Genomic DNA, 17,382 nt, shown 5'->3' on the forward strand with positions numbered 1-17,382 from the left:
CTCCACCCCACCCACCTCCCACAACCCCTGGTGCTGCAGAGATGGAGGGGGAGGAGATGGAATTATGAACCAGAGGGTTGGGTACAGGGGAGTCCTCCAGGGTCATAGAGACTAGCATGACTGCAGCTAGGGAAGCCCATTTTTTTATTCCCCCCATGTATTAGTGACACTGTCTGACTGAAGATCCCCAGAGTCCTCCTGGACTATAGAAGATAGTGACAAACAGTCTAAACAGTTCCTTGGACAATGAGATTGGCTTCTCCATCTCGATCACTCGCTTCTTTCTATGGTTTCACAGTCCAGACATGAGACCCCAGGACCCTCCAGGGTCATAAAGACTGGAGTTTCTAAGGCTTGAGAGGCTGATTTCAGGGTCCCCAGTGCAATATTCCACCCCCTGTGTCTCAGGGACACAGTCTGAGCTGGGATCCTGCCCCCACCCAGAGCCAGGGGTAGATTCTCTCCCCAGGGACAGAGGCTGGCGGGAAAGTGAAGATTGGGACCTTGTTATCAGCATCAAAAAATGTCACCTGGCCCCATTCACAGTCCAGACAAATCTGGATCCTCCTGGGCACCTGGCTAAAGGGCAGGGCGGTTGCAGGGGAGGTGAGAGCCTGGAACAGACCCAACCACTGCACAGCCCAGATCCCCACTTCAGGGTTAAAGCTGACTTCTCCCTCCCTCCTCACAGACCCTCTGGCCACTCCCACAGCCCAGAATCCTCTGTCCCCCACCTCCACCTCCCAGCAATGTCTCCCCGAGATGAATCCCTCAGAGCCCAGCACACAAGCCCAAGAGTCAAATCTCTCAGGATTGGTGGGCAGAAGCTGACATGTGTCTCCCCATCTCACACTTTTCCGATCCTCAGACAGGATGAGTCGGGGATGAGCCGTGTCTGGATCCAGAGTCACATTCACTGGGAAGAGAGTCAGAGCGTTAGGAGCAGAGCTCAGCCCTGGGGGAGTCTGGGACCATTTCTCACAATCCCTAACATCCCTGCTTTGGCTGGGACAGTCCTGGATCCCAGGGAGCTGCCTGAGCCGAGCTGTCACGGCAGTTCCTCAGCCTGTGTAATGTAGGGTGACCAGACAGCAAATGTGAAAAATTGGAACAGGGGGTAGGGGGTAATAGGAACCTATATAAGAAAAAGACCCAAAAATCAGGACTGTCCCTATAAAATCGGGACATCTGGTCACCCTAGTGTAATGGGATCCACTTCTGTACGTTCTCATTTGGTTATAGAGGCTGCAGCTCCCTGCTCCCCAGCGGGGGCTGCTTCATTCCCAACAACAGAGACTTGGCAAGGAAGGTAGCAAAAGCTTGTAATTAGGAGAGTCCTGAGGAGGCAGGTACCAACTTTGAATCTGAGAGGGAGTCTCCTCCCATAAATGCATCCTCCACTTCCAGGCCTGGGAGCAGAGATGAAGATGCAGCGCGGGGGAAGAGTCAGTGGTTCAAGGTCAGTGAGCTGGAAGCAGGAGGTGCCATTGGGTGGGGTTGCCCCTTCCCCAGCCCAGAGAGATGAGAGGGCTGCAGGTGGCAGCACTAGAGAGACTCCATCTCCCCAATCCACAAAACACCTGCAGTGGCAGAGCCCAGCCCTGCCCAAAGGACAGGTAGGATGTTGAAGAAGAGCCAGGTGAAATGGGGAAGGGTATGACAACCAGGAGGCTCTCGCTCCTGACCACCCTGAAGGTAATATTAGACAGGCTTGTCAATGTCAATACAAATTCTCAGGTCACAATTAAGGTGGCTCGAGGGCTGGGCAGTGTGAATGTCTCTGGTTACTGCTGTGCGGGAGAGTTGCTTTCATGGGCATTTTCTGTTAATGGAAGGACAAACTCCCCCAGAGCTCACCCTGGGGGTGTGATCCCAGAGATCATAGAATCATACAATATCAGGGTTGGACGGGACCTCAGAAGTCCAACCCTCTGCTCAAAGCAGGACCAGTTTCCAACTAAATCATCACAGCCAGGGCTTTGTCAAGCCTGACCTTAAAAACCTCTAAGGAAGGAGATTCCACCACCTCCAAAGGTAACCCATTGCAGTGCTTCACCACCCTCCTAGTGAAAGTTTTTCCTAATATCCAACCTAAACCTCCCCGACTGCAACTTGAGACCATTACTCCTTGTTCTGTCGTCTGGTACCACTGAGAACAGTCTAGATCCATCCTCTTTGGAACCCCCTTTCAGGTAGTTGAAAGCAGCTGTCAAATCCCCCCTCATTCTTCTCTTCTACAGACTAAACAATCCCAGTTCCCTCAGCCTCTTCTCATAAGTCCGAGTCAGAGAACTAGAGGGACTGGATGGACCCCACAGTGCTCAGCCAGTGCATAGGGCTGCCCACCCTGCATGTCCCCTCTTTTGTGCTCCAGAAGGTGAGGACAATCTAGCCTTTTGCTTTCCTCAACCAGGCCCTGTGGGAAGGTGCTTCCCACCCACCCCTCACAGCTGGCCCTCTGTAACTCATCATCGCCCCTTGCACCACAAGCCTCCCCAGCCACCTTTGACATGCCACCTGTATTCGCTGCAGGACATCCAGCTGGTCCACCTCTGTACCAGTCCCCGAGAACATCTGTACATGTTCGTGCTCCACACCATCCACTTCCTTGCCTTCGTGCTCCATCCTGACCCCAAGTGGCGGGACCTACAGGAGAGAAAGTGAGGAACCCTAGTGGGCCACCCTCTACTTCACTTTTGTTCCACAGCCCACTGGGGATATTAGGTGGTGTGTCAGCTTGCAGCCCCTCTTCCAGCTTCTCCTGAACCTCTTACTAAGGTTCTGGCTGCAGTATTCCCTGCACCTCCTGATGTATGCACACCCCATTTGTGACTTCAGAAAGTGGCAAGACCTCCTTATTAATCTCCTCCTGGTGATGGTCAAGATGGCTACACATCACTGTAGGAGGACAAATCTGGAGGGGGAGAGGTGCTCTGAGACTGTGGGGTCTATATCCATTCCCTTTTTAAATCATGTCTCCAGGCACAGTTCCTCTGGGCAGTGTTCACTGACTCCTTAGTCCACATCTCCTTAGTCCACTCTTTGTCCCATCTTTGAGGAGCGATGGGTGCTGTCTGGGGTTCTCTGCTTGGTGTCCCCTTCTGACTCCCTCATTATCCTGGTTTCTCTTTCATTGTCCCAAATACTCCATTGTTGCCTGGGCTTCATGGTTTCTCCCCCTTAGTTGAGGGGGCTGGCCTTTAGTTTCGGGTAGGTGTAGATCCACCTTGTCCCAGTACATGCAAATAGCATCTCCCTGATTTTCCTGCTGGAGCTTCTCCTCTGAGGATTAGAGAGGAAGGTGAGAACCTGAAGTTGCAGGGAGGGGAGTTAGAGGAGGGAGGCAATAGATATAAACCTGCAGGAAGCTCTATACTGAGCCTGTCCTTCTCTCCCTGGCATGGGAGAAGAGAAGGGGATGGGTATTGTGGATGATCCACTCAGGCCAGAGAGTGGCCCCTTCCCCAGCCCAGAGAGAAGGGAGGATGTGGCAACATCACAAAGGGACCGTATCTCTAACAGAGGAAAAAGTGAGTAACTCAAACAGGAAATCTCAGCCCAGCCCAGCTGAAGAGAAAGATGGGATGCTGGTGAAGAGCAATCGGAGAGAGCCCCTCACACAGGGGAAAGGAAAGAAATGTGGCAATCCTTTGAATTTAATATTTAAAGGGCTTATGGACATGTATGGAAATGCCAGGGTCAGCATTAATGACATTTCTGTGTTGGTGAGTGAGAGTTTATCTACACAGCAATTTAAGCCTGGGTCTGAGCCTGGGCTCAGGCCAAACCCCCATTGCATCCACACTGCAAATATGCTAATCTAGGGCTCTGATCCAGAGTCCCAGGACCCTGCAGGTCTGGAGGGTCAGAACCCATGTTAAACTGGGACCTAGGGTCCAAGCCCTATTGATTTCCTATGTGCATGCATCTGTGGCTTGACTTGGATCCTGGAAGTCTTCTGGGTGTATCCTACACTTCCTGGAGGAAGAGGAGTAGTGCTGCAGGCAGCCAGCATAGCATGCCAGATGCAGCATTACTACCTGGCCGAGAGGTCCCCCTTCCTGCTCCTCCCATGGTGGTAGTGGAAGCTCCTTCTCACTGCTGCATGGAGTTTGCCTGGAGCAGGGAGCAAAGTTAGCAGGTGGGTCCTCCTTCCCCCAGCCATACTGAGCGGAGAGCTCTGCCACTCCTTCTCCCTGCAGGGCAGCTGCTATGGTCCCTGCTCTGCTCACTGGCCCTTACTCCAGGCCCCCCTGCAGGTTCAGGGTCACCTGGGCAGCATGCACTGTTAGGATGGTCAGTGGGAGCCAGTGCCACAAATTCTCCTCAGTGGTGATAGCAGGGATAAGGGATCCCCAAGGGTTGCTGGAGCAAACTGCACCCCAAGCTCTGGGCATGTATTTTACCACTTTGCAGCAAGCAGCAGCCAGATTTGCGTGTGTGTGTGTTTTCCCTCTGATACCTTCATTTTATATCAAACTTCCAAACAAACTGAAAAAAATCAATCAAGCAAACCCCCCCACACACCTTCATTGATCTTCCTATTTGAAAAATTAAGAATTACAAAGTTTCATTGTAATAGTTTGACACCCTGGAGACTGATGTCCTAATTATCCTTAGAACAGGCACAGAGGCATTTTTCTGCCAATGTGACTGAGCCTAGAGCTGGAGAACCCAATTATCCAATTAGATGGTAATTCAGTATAATGCCTTCTCAAATGGAGACAGCCACCAAATGAGCTAATTATGCAGTGTATGTACTCATGTGCTCTTTATAGGCACCTGAGTCCCATCAATAGCACCACCACAGTTAGGAAACAGGGTAGGCAGTAGAGTTTTCCCACAGTGCAGAAAATTCTTAACCTAGAGTTAAAATGCAATGTTGATTCTCAAGCCCAGGATTCCCTGACAAGAGGTCAGCTGACTCAACTCCCCTACGCTTACATTACTGCGTAGGCATAGCCTCAGAGTGTTTGTTGGTCAGTGAGAGTTTTTCTGTTCATCAGTGGGTGCAGGGACTCAACACTAAAGATGGTATCAGGATTGTTTGTGTGGTTTCAGCTTGGGATCTCTTAGTATTTCATGTTTTTAATTTTATTTTTAGGGGGGTGTTTCATGGTCAGTGTTGGTTTGGTTTGTACATTTATCTACAAGTTCATGAATATGTTTTCATGGGATTTTTCTCTTTATTTAATGATAATCTCCACCTGAAGTCTCACCTGGTCTGTGTGATCCTAAGGATTTCCCTCTTATTGTCTCCAGTTCAGATTGCAGAGTGTCTGGAGGGGGAAAGGATAAGATCGATGCTATTTCATGCTGTCATAATTGTGACATCCTCACTCTTAACTGACATAATTGTATTTTAATTATGAGAGAAAAACAATTGAAGAGAGACAGAGACACACCCAGATTTTTAACAAAGGCTAATATGAATCATCCTATTTTCTCTTTCATTCAAGCATCTCAAATCAACAGAACCAATATCCATTAAGCCTCAGAACTAACCAAAGAGACACTATGTGGAAGACAGATTTCCTGTTCCTTCATCCTCCAGACCCAACTGGTTTCTCATTCTCCTTTTGCATTTTGTCATAAACTAGGCCAGATCCTGCAAAGATTTTAGCATTAATGTAACTTTACAAATATTGGTCTCTTTCACATCAATGGGGTACTGAGACTTTTCAGGATGAGGAGCCTGAATTGTGAGCTCTTTGGGTCTATTTACTCAGTATATGTACAGAGCTCAGCACAATGGGGCTTTAATTCTGCATAGACTGAAATACGAATAATATTAAAATTATTTCATAGATGTGGAAACTGAGTCAGGGAGAGAATTGGCTCAATGGGCTTCATTCACCCCTGCACTGGTAAAGGGATGGAGGAAACAGTTTGTGGTTCTCCTATTCAGTAGCTGCCGGAGCCAGTGCAGACATTGGCACAGGCTGCGAAAGTCCGGAGGTCCAGCCTGAGTTGTACCTCTGGTCCAGAGGCCCCTACATGACTTCTCCCAGAGGCAGTGTCAAAGGCACAGCTTTACCTGGGTCACACCCCATTATTCCTGCTCCACCCCTTCCTCCTCCGCCCAGCCCTCAACAACTCCACTCTATTCCCTGCTCTCCCAGGAACGCTCCTTGTGCCTGCCGCTGCTGTGGAGGAGCTGGAGGCACAAGAGGCTCCTGTGCTGGGGGGATTCCCCTGGATTTACACCTTCACTACAGCCCATTTGGCCCACACAAGCTGCCATATGGGGCCAGAGCACAATGGTGAGCTGGGTCCACATTTCAAAAGTGGCCTTAAATTGAGGGTTTAAATTTTGGGTGCCGACCTTTAGGCCTTGTCTACATAGTTTTGTCGGCAAAACGCAGCTTTCATTGACAAAACAGTGGAGGTGTACACACTACAATGCTCCTCTTGCTGACAAAACTCTCCTGCTTTACTGACCAAATAAAACCACCTCAATGAGAGGCATAGAGATTTTTGCAGCAAAGTTAGATCAACAAAGTGTCAGTGTAGCCACTGTGTTTGTTACGTTGCTGTAACTGGCCTCCAGAAGATATCTCACAATGCCCACCGTGACCGCTCTGCTCACTGTTTTGAACTCTGCTGCCATTCATCTAGCTATGTAGACATGTGTCCCTCCCCTTTCAAAGCCCCAGGAAGTCCCCAATGCACAATTTGTCTCTCTTTCTCACATACACACTCCACACACACAGTCTCTCACACACTCCCCCAACACTCTCTCTCTCTCTCTCACACACACACACACACACTGTCAATGCCCCTCTGCCATGTACATTGGCCAAACCGGACAGTCTCTACGCAAAAGAATTAATGGACACAAATCTGACATCAGGAATCATAATACTCAAAAACCAGTGGGAGAACACTTTAACCTGTCTGGCCATTCTATGACAGACCTGCGGGTGGCTATCTTAAAACAGAAAAACTTCAAAAACAGACTCCAAGGAGAGACTGCTGAGCTGGAATTGATATGCAAACTAGACACAATCAACACAGGATTAAATAAAGACTGGGAATGGCTGAGCCATTACAAACATTGAATCTATCTCCCCTTGTAAGTATTTTCACACTTGCTTCTTATCAAACTGTCTGTACTGAGCCATCTTGATTATCACTTCAAAAGTTTTTTTTCTCTTACTTAATTGGCCTCTCAGAGTTGGTAAGACAACTCCCACCTGTTCATGCTCTCTGTATGTGTGTGTATATATATCTCCTCAATATATGTTTCACTCTATATGCATCCGAAGAAGTGGGTTGTAGCCCATGAAAGCTTATGCTCTAATAAATGTGTTAGTCTCTAAGGTGCCACAAGTACTCCTGTTCTTTTTGCGGATACAGACTAACACGGCTGCTACTCTGAAAACTGTCACACATGCTTCCCCCACACAAACACACACTTCTGTGGACTTCTTGTATTACTGTTCAGCAGTGTTAGTTTGGTCATATTATCAAGCGTTACTTTAAAAAGTGATTTAAGATGTGTAACTTTTCAGGCACACACAGAAATCATTACAAGGTTCATAGCACTGTGCAAACAAACAATGCCAGGTTCAGCACACTACAGCAACACACATTACTGTGGCTCAGTGTTAAAATGCTCCTTCAAGGAATCCTCCAGCTGAATAGTCCCCCATTGGGCTCCTCCTATAGCCTTGTGTTCAATACAAGCACAATACACAGCACAATACTGAACAGCAGTGTAGGATCCAAGCTTTCTGACAGAGATGGCTGGGGTGAAGGTTGCCAGGGCAGTTGAAAAATGGCAATATGGTAGGATGCCCATGGAACAATGAGATTGAGAAACCTTCATCATGTGACTCTGTACCTGCCCCCATGAGGCATTGCAAACCCTTCACAGAGCACCTTGTGGCCAGTTGCACAGTGGAATAGCTACCCAGAGTGCACTGCTCTCTGTGTCAATACAAAGCTGCTATTGTGGATGCACTCTGCCGACACAAGGAGCACAGTGTGGACATGCAACAGTAGTTTAATTATAGCAGTGGCTGTTTGTTGGTGTAACTTGCATCGACAAAACTCTGTAGTGTAGACAAGGCCTTAGGCACCTGGGGCCTGGAGCTCCTTGGTAATGGGCACCTGCAGATTCTACTGACTCCAGCTGCATGTGGGACTGCTAAACAGCTTTGGAGCACGTGCCCTGTAGTTCTGTAGTTGGGAGAGAGAAATTGAGGTACCCCAAATTTTGTATATTTTTACCTTAATGATTGTACCAAAGTTCACAGAGTGAAACAATGTGAAAGATCCTGGGCCCTTACTTCATCGCTCAGTTTGTCTGCTTTCCACTTGTTATTAAATAGGTACATAATCTAATTATGAACCAGTTGGCCAGAGCCCATCTCCACCCACAGTCCCAGAGACACACCCTGGTTTCCTTCCCTAGATCCCTTCTCAGTACCTTTGAACTTCCACAGAATCTCCATTAGAGCAATATTTCTCTGGGATAAATCACTGAGTCTCTTTTCCAGCTCAGGAGAAATCTCCACTGGCTGCAGGACTTTCCCCTTCTCACACCTGGAGAGAGAGAATTTCATGGTATTATGTTTCTTTCAGTGACTCATTATAATTCCTTGCTAGTGGAAGTTGCTGCTCTACAGGGCCTGGAGTTAGAATTCCTCCACTTCTCCCAGCCTCAGAGCAGGCACAGCACTGGCCATGGCAGTGCAACCTTTCCCTAAAGGCCCCATTAATATTCTTCATGTCTGGCCTGGACAGAGCAGATCTGCGCATCAAAGCGGAATCACGTCTTCATGACCAATTCACTCCTTCGCCTCCATGCACTAATACTGGTATGTTCCCATATTTCATGCGCACAGGGTTATCGGATTGTTCTTTCAGGAACTAGATTGAAACCTCAGTGCCCCCCGCCCCCCAGCTCCTTCCACACAGGTCTCCAAACAGTCCTGAGGTGGTAAAGACTCTTGATTCCTGCTGTCCAGGGCATGATTGTAACCACTGCCTTGAGGTGAAAGGGCCATATTGTATCCTCAGGATTCTGAGGCAGCCAGTTCCCCAGGAATGTAACATCTCTACGAAATACTGTAGGCCAATCTTTCCCACTGAATAGATAATTCAAGAGTCCTGTGTAAAAGGGTGAGGATTAAATGCATAAATGGGAATTATATTCAGAATATGACCCTGCCCCATATATTTTGCTGCAGTGCCCTGGGGAACTATAGTAAAGAACAGAATTATCAGATGCATAAATCAACATGATTTGTTGGGGAAGAGTCAACATGGTTTTGTTAAAGGGAAATCATGCCTCACCAATCTGCTAAAATTCTTTGAGGGGGTCAACAAGCATGTGGACAAGGGGGATCCAGTGTACTTAGATTTTCAGAAAGCCTTTGACAAGATCCCTCACTAAAGGCTCTTAAGGAAAGTAAGCTGTCATGGGATAAGACGGAAGGTCCTCTCATTGATCAGTAACTAGTTAAAAGATAGGAAACAAAGGGTAGGAACAAATTATCAGTTTTCAGAATGGAGAGAGATAAATAGTGGTGTTCCCCAGGGGTCTGTACTGGGACCAGTCCTATTCAACATATACATAAATGATCTGGAAAAAGGGATAAACAGTGAGGTGGCAAAATTAGCAGATAATGCAAAAATACTCAAGATAGTTAAGTACAAAGCAGACTGCGAAGAGTTACAAAAGGATCTCACAAAACTGGGTGACTGGGCAAAAAATTTGGCAGATGAAATTCAATATTGATAAGTGTAGAGTAATACATATTGGAAAACATAATCCCATCTATACTTATAAAATGATGGGGTCTAAATTAGCTGCTACCACTCAAGAAAGAGATCTTGGAGTCATTGTGGATAGTTCTCTGAAAATATCCACTCAATTTGCAGCGACAGTCAAAAAAACTAACTATGTTGGGAATCATTAAGAAAGAGATAGATGATACAACAGAAAATATCATATTGCCTCTATATAAATCCATGGCACGCCCACATCTTGAATATTGCATGCAGACCTGGTCACCCCATCTCAAAAAAAGTTCAGAAAAGCATTACAAAAATGATTCTGGTTATGGAACAGCTTCCATATGAGGAGAGATTAATAAGACTGGGACATTTCAGCTTAGAAAACAGATGGCTAAGAGGGGGCTATGATAGAGGTCTATAAAATCATGACTGGTGTGGAGAGAGTAAATAAGGAAGGTTATTTACTCCTTCTCATAACACAAGAAGTAGGGGGTCACCAAATAAAATTATTAGACAGCAGTTTTAAAACAAACAAAAGGAAGTATTTCTTCACACAATGCACAGTCAACCTGTGGAACTCTTTGCCAGAGGGTGTTGTGAAGGTCAAGACGCAAACAGGGTTGAAAAAAGAACTAGATAAGTTCGTGGAGCATAGATCCATCAATGGCTATTAGCCAGGATGGTGTCCCTAGCCTGTGTTTGGCAGATGCTGGGAATGGGTGACAGGAGATGGATCACTTGATGATAACCTGTTCTGTTCATTCCCTCTGGGGCACCTGGCATTGGCCACTGTTCGAAGACAAGATACTGGTCTGACCCAGTATGGCCATTCCTTTATTTTTATGAAATGTAGAGTCAATACACTCTCCAAGCCCTTCACAGCATCGTGAAGAATGAGGGGAAGCGAAATAGAGCCACATACCTGCTCAAGCTGCTTCTGACATCCTAGAGGAGAAAGAGACAGAAAAACAATCTTAGTCCCAAATGCTGCCCACTGGGGATCCCAGAGAAGGGATTTTGAGGATATGGGGAAAAGAGGCCCTGCCTTGGCCCTAGGGCCATGGATTTGCTGAGTTAATATAATATAATATAATATAATTAATATAAATGATTCTGTAATTCTTCAAAGAGAAACAATAATTCACATGTCAGCAATGCACACACTGAATTACACTGTGATCTCTGACTGCTGGTCTCCAGTGCCCATGATTCAGGAGCTATCCTGTCCCTGTGTTTGGATCAGGGATGTTTCTAACTCAGTCTCACCTGCAGGAATTCACTGGCTGGCTTCTGACACTTCCCCTCCAGCTCACTGATCAGATCGCTGAGACGGGAAATCTCCTCCGACATTTTAGTGACATTGTCATTCTGTATCTTCACAATCTCCTTTTCCAGATTTTCCAGCTGGGCCAGCAGGAGTTGCTCTTCTTCCTCTAGAAACTGCCGCAGTTGCTGAAATTCAGATACAACCTTCTGCCTCTTGTTTTGTGTCTGTATCTATTTTTTTTAAAAGAAAGGACAGGTAAGGGTTAGAGAAAGAGTCTAGGGTCCGTTCATGGAGTGCTGACTGTACAGGAGAGAGAATTTATTTGAAAACTCTATGATGTCTAACACATTATTATGCCCTGTGGTTACTAGGGAGAGGATTTTCTAACACTTTCCCATTTGTCCCTAACATTTTTTCATGGGCTGTTTCTATGTCTGACATGGTCAGCACACTGTGTTATCAGAGGCCTATGACAAGCCAGACCCAGAGGAGCAGCCGGCAGGACTGAGCACTACATTAACAGAGATGCGAGGGGAGAAAAATAATTAACAATGCAAGAAATGCCTGCAGACTCAGGCAGACAGCACTGCACAGGATATAGCCTGCTCACCTTGGGAGGAGTTTTGTGAAAGACACAAGGGCTAGAAATTAACTCGTTAATTGGAATGGAAGCTTAGATTCTACAGAATATGATGTGGCCCTGCTCCTGAGAGAGGGTTTTTCAGGGCTGGTGTGTGTATGTGTGCAAAGACACAGGATTCTAACATAGACATCCATGCTCATGAAGAAATACAAAGCCCACATTCCCTAAGGTCACAGAGGAAGCTGCCTACAAACAGATGTCCCACGAGGTGCAGCCGAAAAGAGGAGCCAAGGGGCCTGGCCCATCCACTTTTCACCACAGGCCCAGCCCTCTGCCCCTTCTCTTCTCCCCGAGGTCCAGCCCCCACAGACAGGCTGGAAGCTGGAGCCCAGCCTGTGTAAAAGAGGCACAGGGAGACATGGGCCCTCCACCTGCCTGGATGGTGGGTCACGAAACCAGCCTCCAAACTGATGGCCCACTGCAAGTCTCTGCAAGTTAATAACAACAGACACCTACCAGATACTCCAGGCTTTTCCCCTCTCCGGTCACGTTAAATCTCAGAAGCTTTTCTCTCTCTTCCCTCAGAATCTCCAAATGGGCCTGAATCTTTTCCTGAAGAAACAGAAATGATTTTCCAGATCATTTTCATTATGTTAGCAACAAGAAGAAAGTCAAGGAAAGTGTGGGCCCCTTACTGAATGAGGGAGGCAACCGAGTGACAGAGGATGAGGAAAAAGCTAATGTACTCAATGATTTTTTTGCCTCTGTCTTCACGAACAAGGTCAGCTCCCAGACTGCTGAACTGGGCAGCACAGTATGGGGAGAAGATGACCAGCCCTCTGAGGAGAAAGAAGTGGTTCGGGACTATTTAGAAAAACTGGATGAGCACAAGTCCATGGGGCCGGATGCGCTGCATCCGAGGGTGCTAAAGGAGTTGGCGGATGTGATTGCAGAGCCATTGGCCATTATCTTTGAAAACTCATGGCGATCGGGGGAGGTCCCGGATGACTGGAAAAAGGCTAATGTAGTGCCCATCTTTAAAAAAGGGAAGAAGGAGGATCTGGGGAACTACAGGCCAGTCAGCCTCACCTCAGTCCCTGGAAAAATCATGGAGCAGGTCCTCAAGGAAACAATTCTGAAGCACTTAGAGGAGAGGAAAGTGATCAGGAACACTTAGGACGGAAGAATCCCATGCACTGTTACAGACTAGGGACCGAATGGCTAGGAAGCAGTTCTGCAGAGAAAGACCTAGGGGTTACAGTGGACGAGAAGCTGGATATGAGTCAACAGTGTGCCCTTGTTGCCAAGAAGGCTAATGGCATTTTGGGCTGTATAAGTAGGGGCATTGCCAGCAGATCGAGGGACGTGATCATTCCCCTCTATTCGACATTGGTGAGGCCTCATCTGGAGTACTGTGTCCAGTTTTGGGCCCCACACTACAAGAAGGTTGTGGAAAAATTGGAAAGAGTCCAGCGGAGGGCAACAAAAATGATTAGGGGGCTGGAGCACATGACTTATGAGGATAGGCTAAGGGAACTGGGATTGTTTAGTCTGCAGAAGAGAAGAATGAAGGGGGATTTGACAGCTGCTTTCAACTACCTGGAAGGGGGTTCCAAAGAGGATGGATCTAGACTGTTCTCAGTGGTACCTGATGACAGAACAAGGAGTAATGGTCTCAAGTTGCAGTTGGGGCGGTTTAGGTTGGATATTAGGAAAAACTTTTTCACTAGGAGGGTGGTGAAGCACTGGAATGGGTTACCTAGGGAGGTGGTGGAATCTCCTTCCTTAGAGGTTTTTAAGGTCAGGCTTGACAAAGCCCTGGCTGGGATGATTTAGTTGGGAATTGGTCCTGCTTTGAGCAGGGGGTTGGACTAGATGACCTCCTGAGGTCCCTTCCAACCCTGAGATTCTATGATTCTATGATTTGGGAGGTTTCATTTTGAGAGTGTTTGCGGGGGAGGGGCGTGTTTTTCCATGTCAGACCCAAGACTCTGTAGGTGACTGTCAACCCTGCTAGGTTTATGACATCAGGGACACCAAGGAAATGAAACCTCATTAACAGAGACAGGGAGTGTTTCATATTCAGACTGTTTTGAATTATTTGTCCTTTTTCTCCATAGAGTTAAACCAGCAAGAAACTAGAGTCACATGTTTTTGAGAAGGTTTAACTCACAAAATGATACAAACCCTGTTTTTGAGAAGGTTTAACTCACACAATGATACAAACCCCAGATGTTGTATGCACTGTTGTATATGTGTTGGTCCCCGGATATTAGGTGTTAATGGGCCACGGTGGGGAACAAATAAATCTATTTTTGAGAAGTTTTAGCTTACTTTGTGATACAAACTACAGGACCATTGAACTTCAGCCCTGAACCCCTGGAGAAGCATACTGGTTGGGCAGAACTTGCTTAAGCACTAAAGCAAACCCCACTAGAGGTGCTGATCTGTGTTAAGAATGGCTGGAGTTTGACTTAGTGCTGTTCTTAACACTTTGAGTGGCAATGCCCTCTGTATATGTACCCCAGAGTCCCTGGAAAAGTGCCCAGAAGCAGTGGATTCTGGGAGATTTCAAAAGGCTGCAGTGTAGGACTAATGGAACCACTCTGGCTGGTCCTTGCCCACATACACAATAAAACAGTTCAGACTGGCACAGGACAGTTCCTCCCAGGTTAGTTTTGCTGCTATCCAGTCTAATCCCAATGGTGTTTAGCATGGACCTGCGCTGTCTGGAGCCCTTTTGTGTGTGGACTCAGGGTGCTCAGGGTCCACATAGTTTAGCACAGTGACCTCCTCTAGTGCAGGCTGGCATCTGATTTTAACCCCTCATGGAGCAAAACAGGAATTCAGAATCCCAGTGAGAAACCTCATCTCCTTGCTGGGCCTGAGGCCTTTATCAAGGAGTTGCGATATAATTTTTCATACATTTTTTCTTTACAGAGCTGAATGATGCAGATACATCAATAGCTGTAGGAGAGAGAGAGTATGTGTGACTGGCAACTTGGGATTAAATGAACCTGTAACTAAAATTCAAAGTTATTTCTCATTAGGCAGGAGAGAAGTTCCCTACCTTGCAGGGCCGGCTTTAGGCCGATTCAGCCGATTTGGCTGAATTGGGCCCCGCGCTAAGAGGGCCCCGCGCTGCAGCTCTCCACCCCGCCCTCAGCTCACTTCCCCCTCCTCCCCTCCCCTGAACGCTCCGCCCCCTCCCCTGCTTCCCTGGGATTCTCTGATTCGCAGGAAGTCTGAAAAGAAGCAGGGGCGGGCAGGCAGCACCAGGTAAGCTGGGGTGGCGGGGGGCGCGAGAAGGGCTCCGGGGAGGCCCGGCCCAGTCCGGCCCTGGTTCCGGCCGAGCACGCAGGCCCCAGCGGCTCTGGCCCGGCTTGGCTCCAGCCCGGCCCCCGCAGCGCGGCGCGGCTTGGGTCCGGCGCGGCTCCGGCCCAGCGCGGCCCCCGCGGCCCGGCTCCGGCCCAGCCCCCGCGGCGCGGCACAGCCCGGCTCCGGCCCGGCTCTGGCCCGGCCCCCGCGGCGCGGCGCAGCTCCAGCGCAGCTCCGGCCAGCGCAGCCCAGCTCCGGCACGGCCCAGCACAGCCCCCGCGGCTCCGGCCCCCGCGGCGCGGCGGGGCTCCAGGCCGGACCCAAGCCCGGGTAGGGTTTGGAGCAAGCCCCGCCCCCAGGAATCGGGCCCCGCTCTTGCTAAAGCCGGCCCTGCTACCTTGTACTCCTGGGCAGCCTCCTCTATGGGAACCACAGTGTGATCTCTGTGCGTCCGGGATCTGTCACACACCACACAGATAGGGGTTTGATCCTCTTCACAGAACAGTTTGAGAGGCTCCTGGTGCTCATCACACACACTCTCTCCTCCTGACCCTGTTCCTGCCTGGAAACTCAGCCGTTTGGCTATTTCTACAACATTTGCCAGCTGCCTGTTTGGCCTGAGGTTTCTCTGCTGAGCAGTTTCTCTGCACTGAGGGCAGGATACTTCTGTGTCAGGTCCCTCCCAGCACAGGCTGATGCAGGCTCGGCAGAAATTGTGCCCACAGTCTGTAATCACTGGGTCTTGAAAATATTCCAGACAGATGGGACAACTAGCTTCATCCTGGAGACTTTCCACAGGGTTCTCTGCGGCCATGGCTCCCTCTGGACAGTAAGTGTAAGTTTCACTTTCCTGAGCTCAGAAATATGCCCCTCCTGCAACAACAACAACTGGGCGTTTCCCTACCTGGCACTGACTCATGCTGTTTGCTGAGCTGGAAGGTGCCAGTTGGTAACATTATAGCCCCAAAGTAAGGTGACCAGATGTCCCGATTTTATAGGGACAGTCCCGATTTTGGGGTCTTTTTCTTATATAGGCTCCTATTACACCCCACCCCGTCCCAATTTTTCACACTTGCTGTCTTGTCACCCTACCCCAAAGGCTTTTCTGAAAAATGAACCACTAGGGGTCTGGTGCTGCAACCAGCCCCCTGTGTGGTGTGAAAGGTCACTGGGGCTTCACAAAGACACCAATGTCCACCTGTGATGGTGAGCTTGCAGAAGATCTGTGTGTTTAAGGAAGGAAATTATTAAATTCACAGGCTAAAAACTTGGTTAAGTTGGAGTGTTTCCAAGGACTGATTCTCATTCACACTAAGACTGTTCTTGTTCGGTGTAAAAGGGCCTTGCAGTGTTGCCAACCCTCACAATTTTTTCATGAGTTTCATGACAGTTGATGTGTTTGTTAGAGCCCCAGCTCCTGGAAGCTTGTGATTAGGTGAGACTCTGGCAACTTCTATCTAAGCAGAGCCCTTATGCCTACAGTCCTCATAATGTACAAGAAATTTTTAACATACTGTTATTCCTCCAGCAACCTGGGCCCTGGCCATGTTCCAGTCACAAGCAATTTTTGCTCAGGTCAGAATTCAGGATTTGCTTTACAATGAGAGTAAGATGAACACATTGAGTGTTGTGTGTAGAATGCCTTTTGTCGAAGGCACTTACCTGGGATGGGGTGATATCCTATTGCCAGTGAATGATTTTAGGAGTGTTGCCCGCCCAAAGGGGTTCGAGGGGACAACAATGGTCCGTGGCCCGGTGTGCTTAGCACCAATGAAGACACCGAGGGGAGAAAGCAAGCCAAGTTTATTTCAGAGCTCTGAAATGGCACTAGGAGACCAGCATGTCTCAAATCCAGTGCAACAAATACAAACAACTTTTACCTTTTATACTCCAAACTGTTTGCATACATCTCTTTGTCTGGCTGTTCCCCCTCACCCCTCCCTTCCAGACAACTGTTACAATAAGCTCTACATAAGCTTGTGAGAAAACTTTCCGAGTCTCTGCGACCTTGGGTTAGATGCCTGCAAACTAACTACCCCTCCTTCCCCCCGCTCCTTCTCTCTATTATTTCTGCTAGTGTGAGTGAAACTGCAGCCATCTGCTAAAAAGCTGACCAATACATTTCTGCTTCAGCCTGCTTCAGAGCATGTAAGCAGTTAGCACAGAAGTAGGTGAGAGTTCACAAGATGGAGTTTGGGGGTTCAGATAGGCCCAGAGCAAAAGAGCTTCATCGACACTTTTGGCCTTCTACTCTCCCGAGTTACCTGGTAGCTATGCCTAGTGGACCCCAACAGGAGTATGTAGCCAGGAATGGGGTAGGTATTCTCTTTAAATCTATATTTCTTTGTATGAAGGAGAAGAGAAAGTGCCGCCTGGCCCATCAGGGGTTAAAGAAAACCTGTGGGTTCAGCTAGCCCTGCCCTGCTATACTTGCAGCCAATGCCAGACCTGGAGGGAGGAGAAAAGA

The 17,382-nt window shown here is 48.2% G+C and overlaps 1 protein-coding gene across 1 annotated transcript; it reads right to left on the bottom strand.

Moving 5' to 3' along the window:
* Positions 1-404: 404 nt before the first annotated feature.
* LOC135887627 (E3 ubiquitin-protein ligase TRIM39-like) lies at positions 405-15,729 on the bottom strand. Its single transcript, XM_065415346.1, has 8 exons — positions 15,313-15,729; positions 12,114-12,209; positions 11,014-11,244; positions 10,670-10,692; positions 8,435-8,550; positions 5,220-5,279; positions 2,518-2,646; positions 405-916 (listed from the first exon to the last, which is right to left on the bottom strand). The coding sequence occupies exons 1-8, from the start codon at positions 15,727-15,729 to the stop codon at positions 405-407; spliced, it is 1,584 nt and encodes a 527-aa protein (XP_065271418.1).
* Positions 15,730-17,382: the final 1,653 nt, after the last annotated feature.

Source organism: Emys orbicularis, chromosome 13 (assembly GCF_028017835.1).
Source record: "Emys orbicularis isolate rEmyOrb1 chromosome 13, rEmyOrb1.hap1, whole genome shotgun sequence".
Taxonomy (NCBI): Eukaryota; Metazoa; Chordata; order Testudines; family Emydidae; genus Emys; species Emys orbicularis.

Coding starts and splice junctions, on each gene's coding strand:
- LOC135887627 (XM_065415346.1), bottom strand. CDS start 15,729: ATGGCCGCAGAGAACCCTGTGGAAAGTCTCCAGGATGAAGCTAGTTGT. Junction 8,551..10,669: donor GTCAGAAGCAGCTTGAGCAG/GTATGTGGCTCT, acceptor CTCTCTCTCCAG/GTGTGAGAAGGGGAAAGTCC. Junction 5,280..8,434: donor GATTCTGTGGAAGTTCAAAG/GTACTGAGAAGG, acceptor TTCCCCCTCCAG/ACACTCTGCAATCTGAACTG.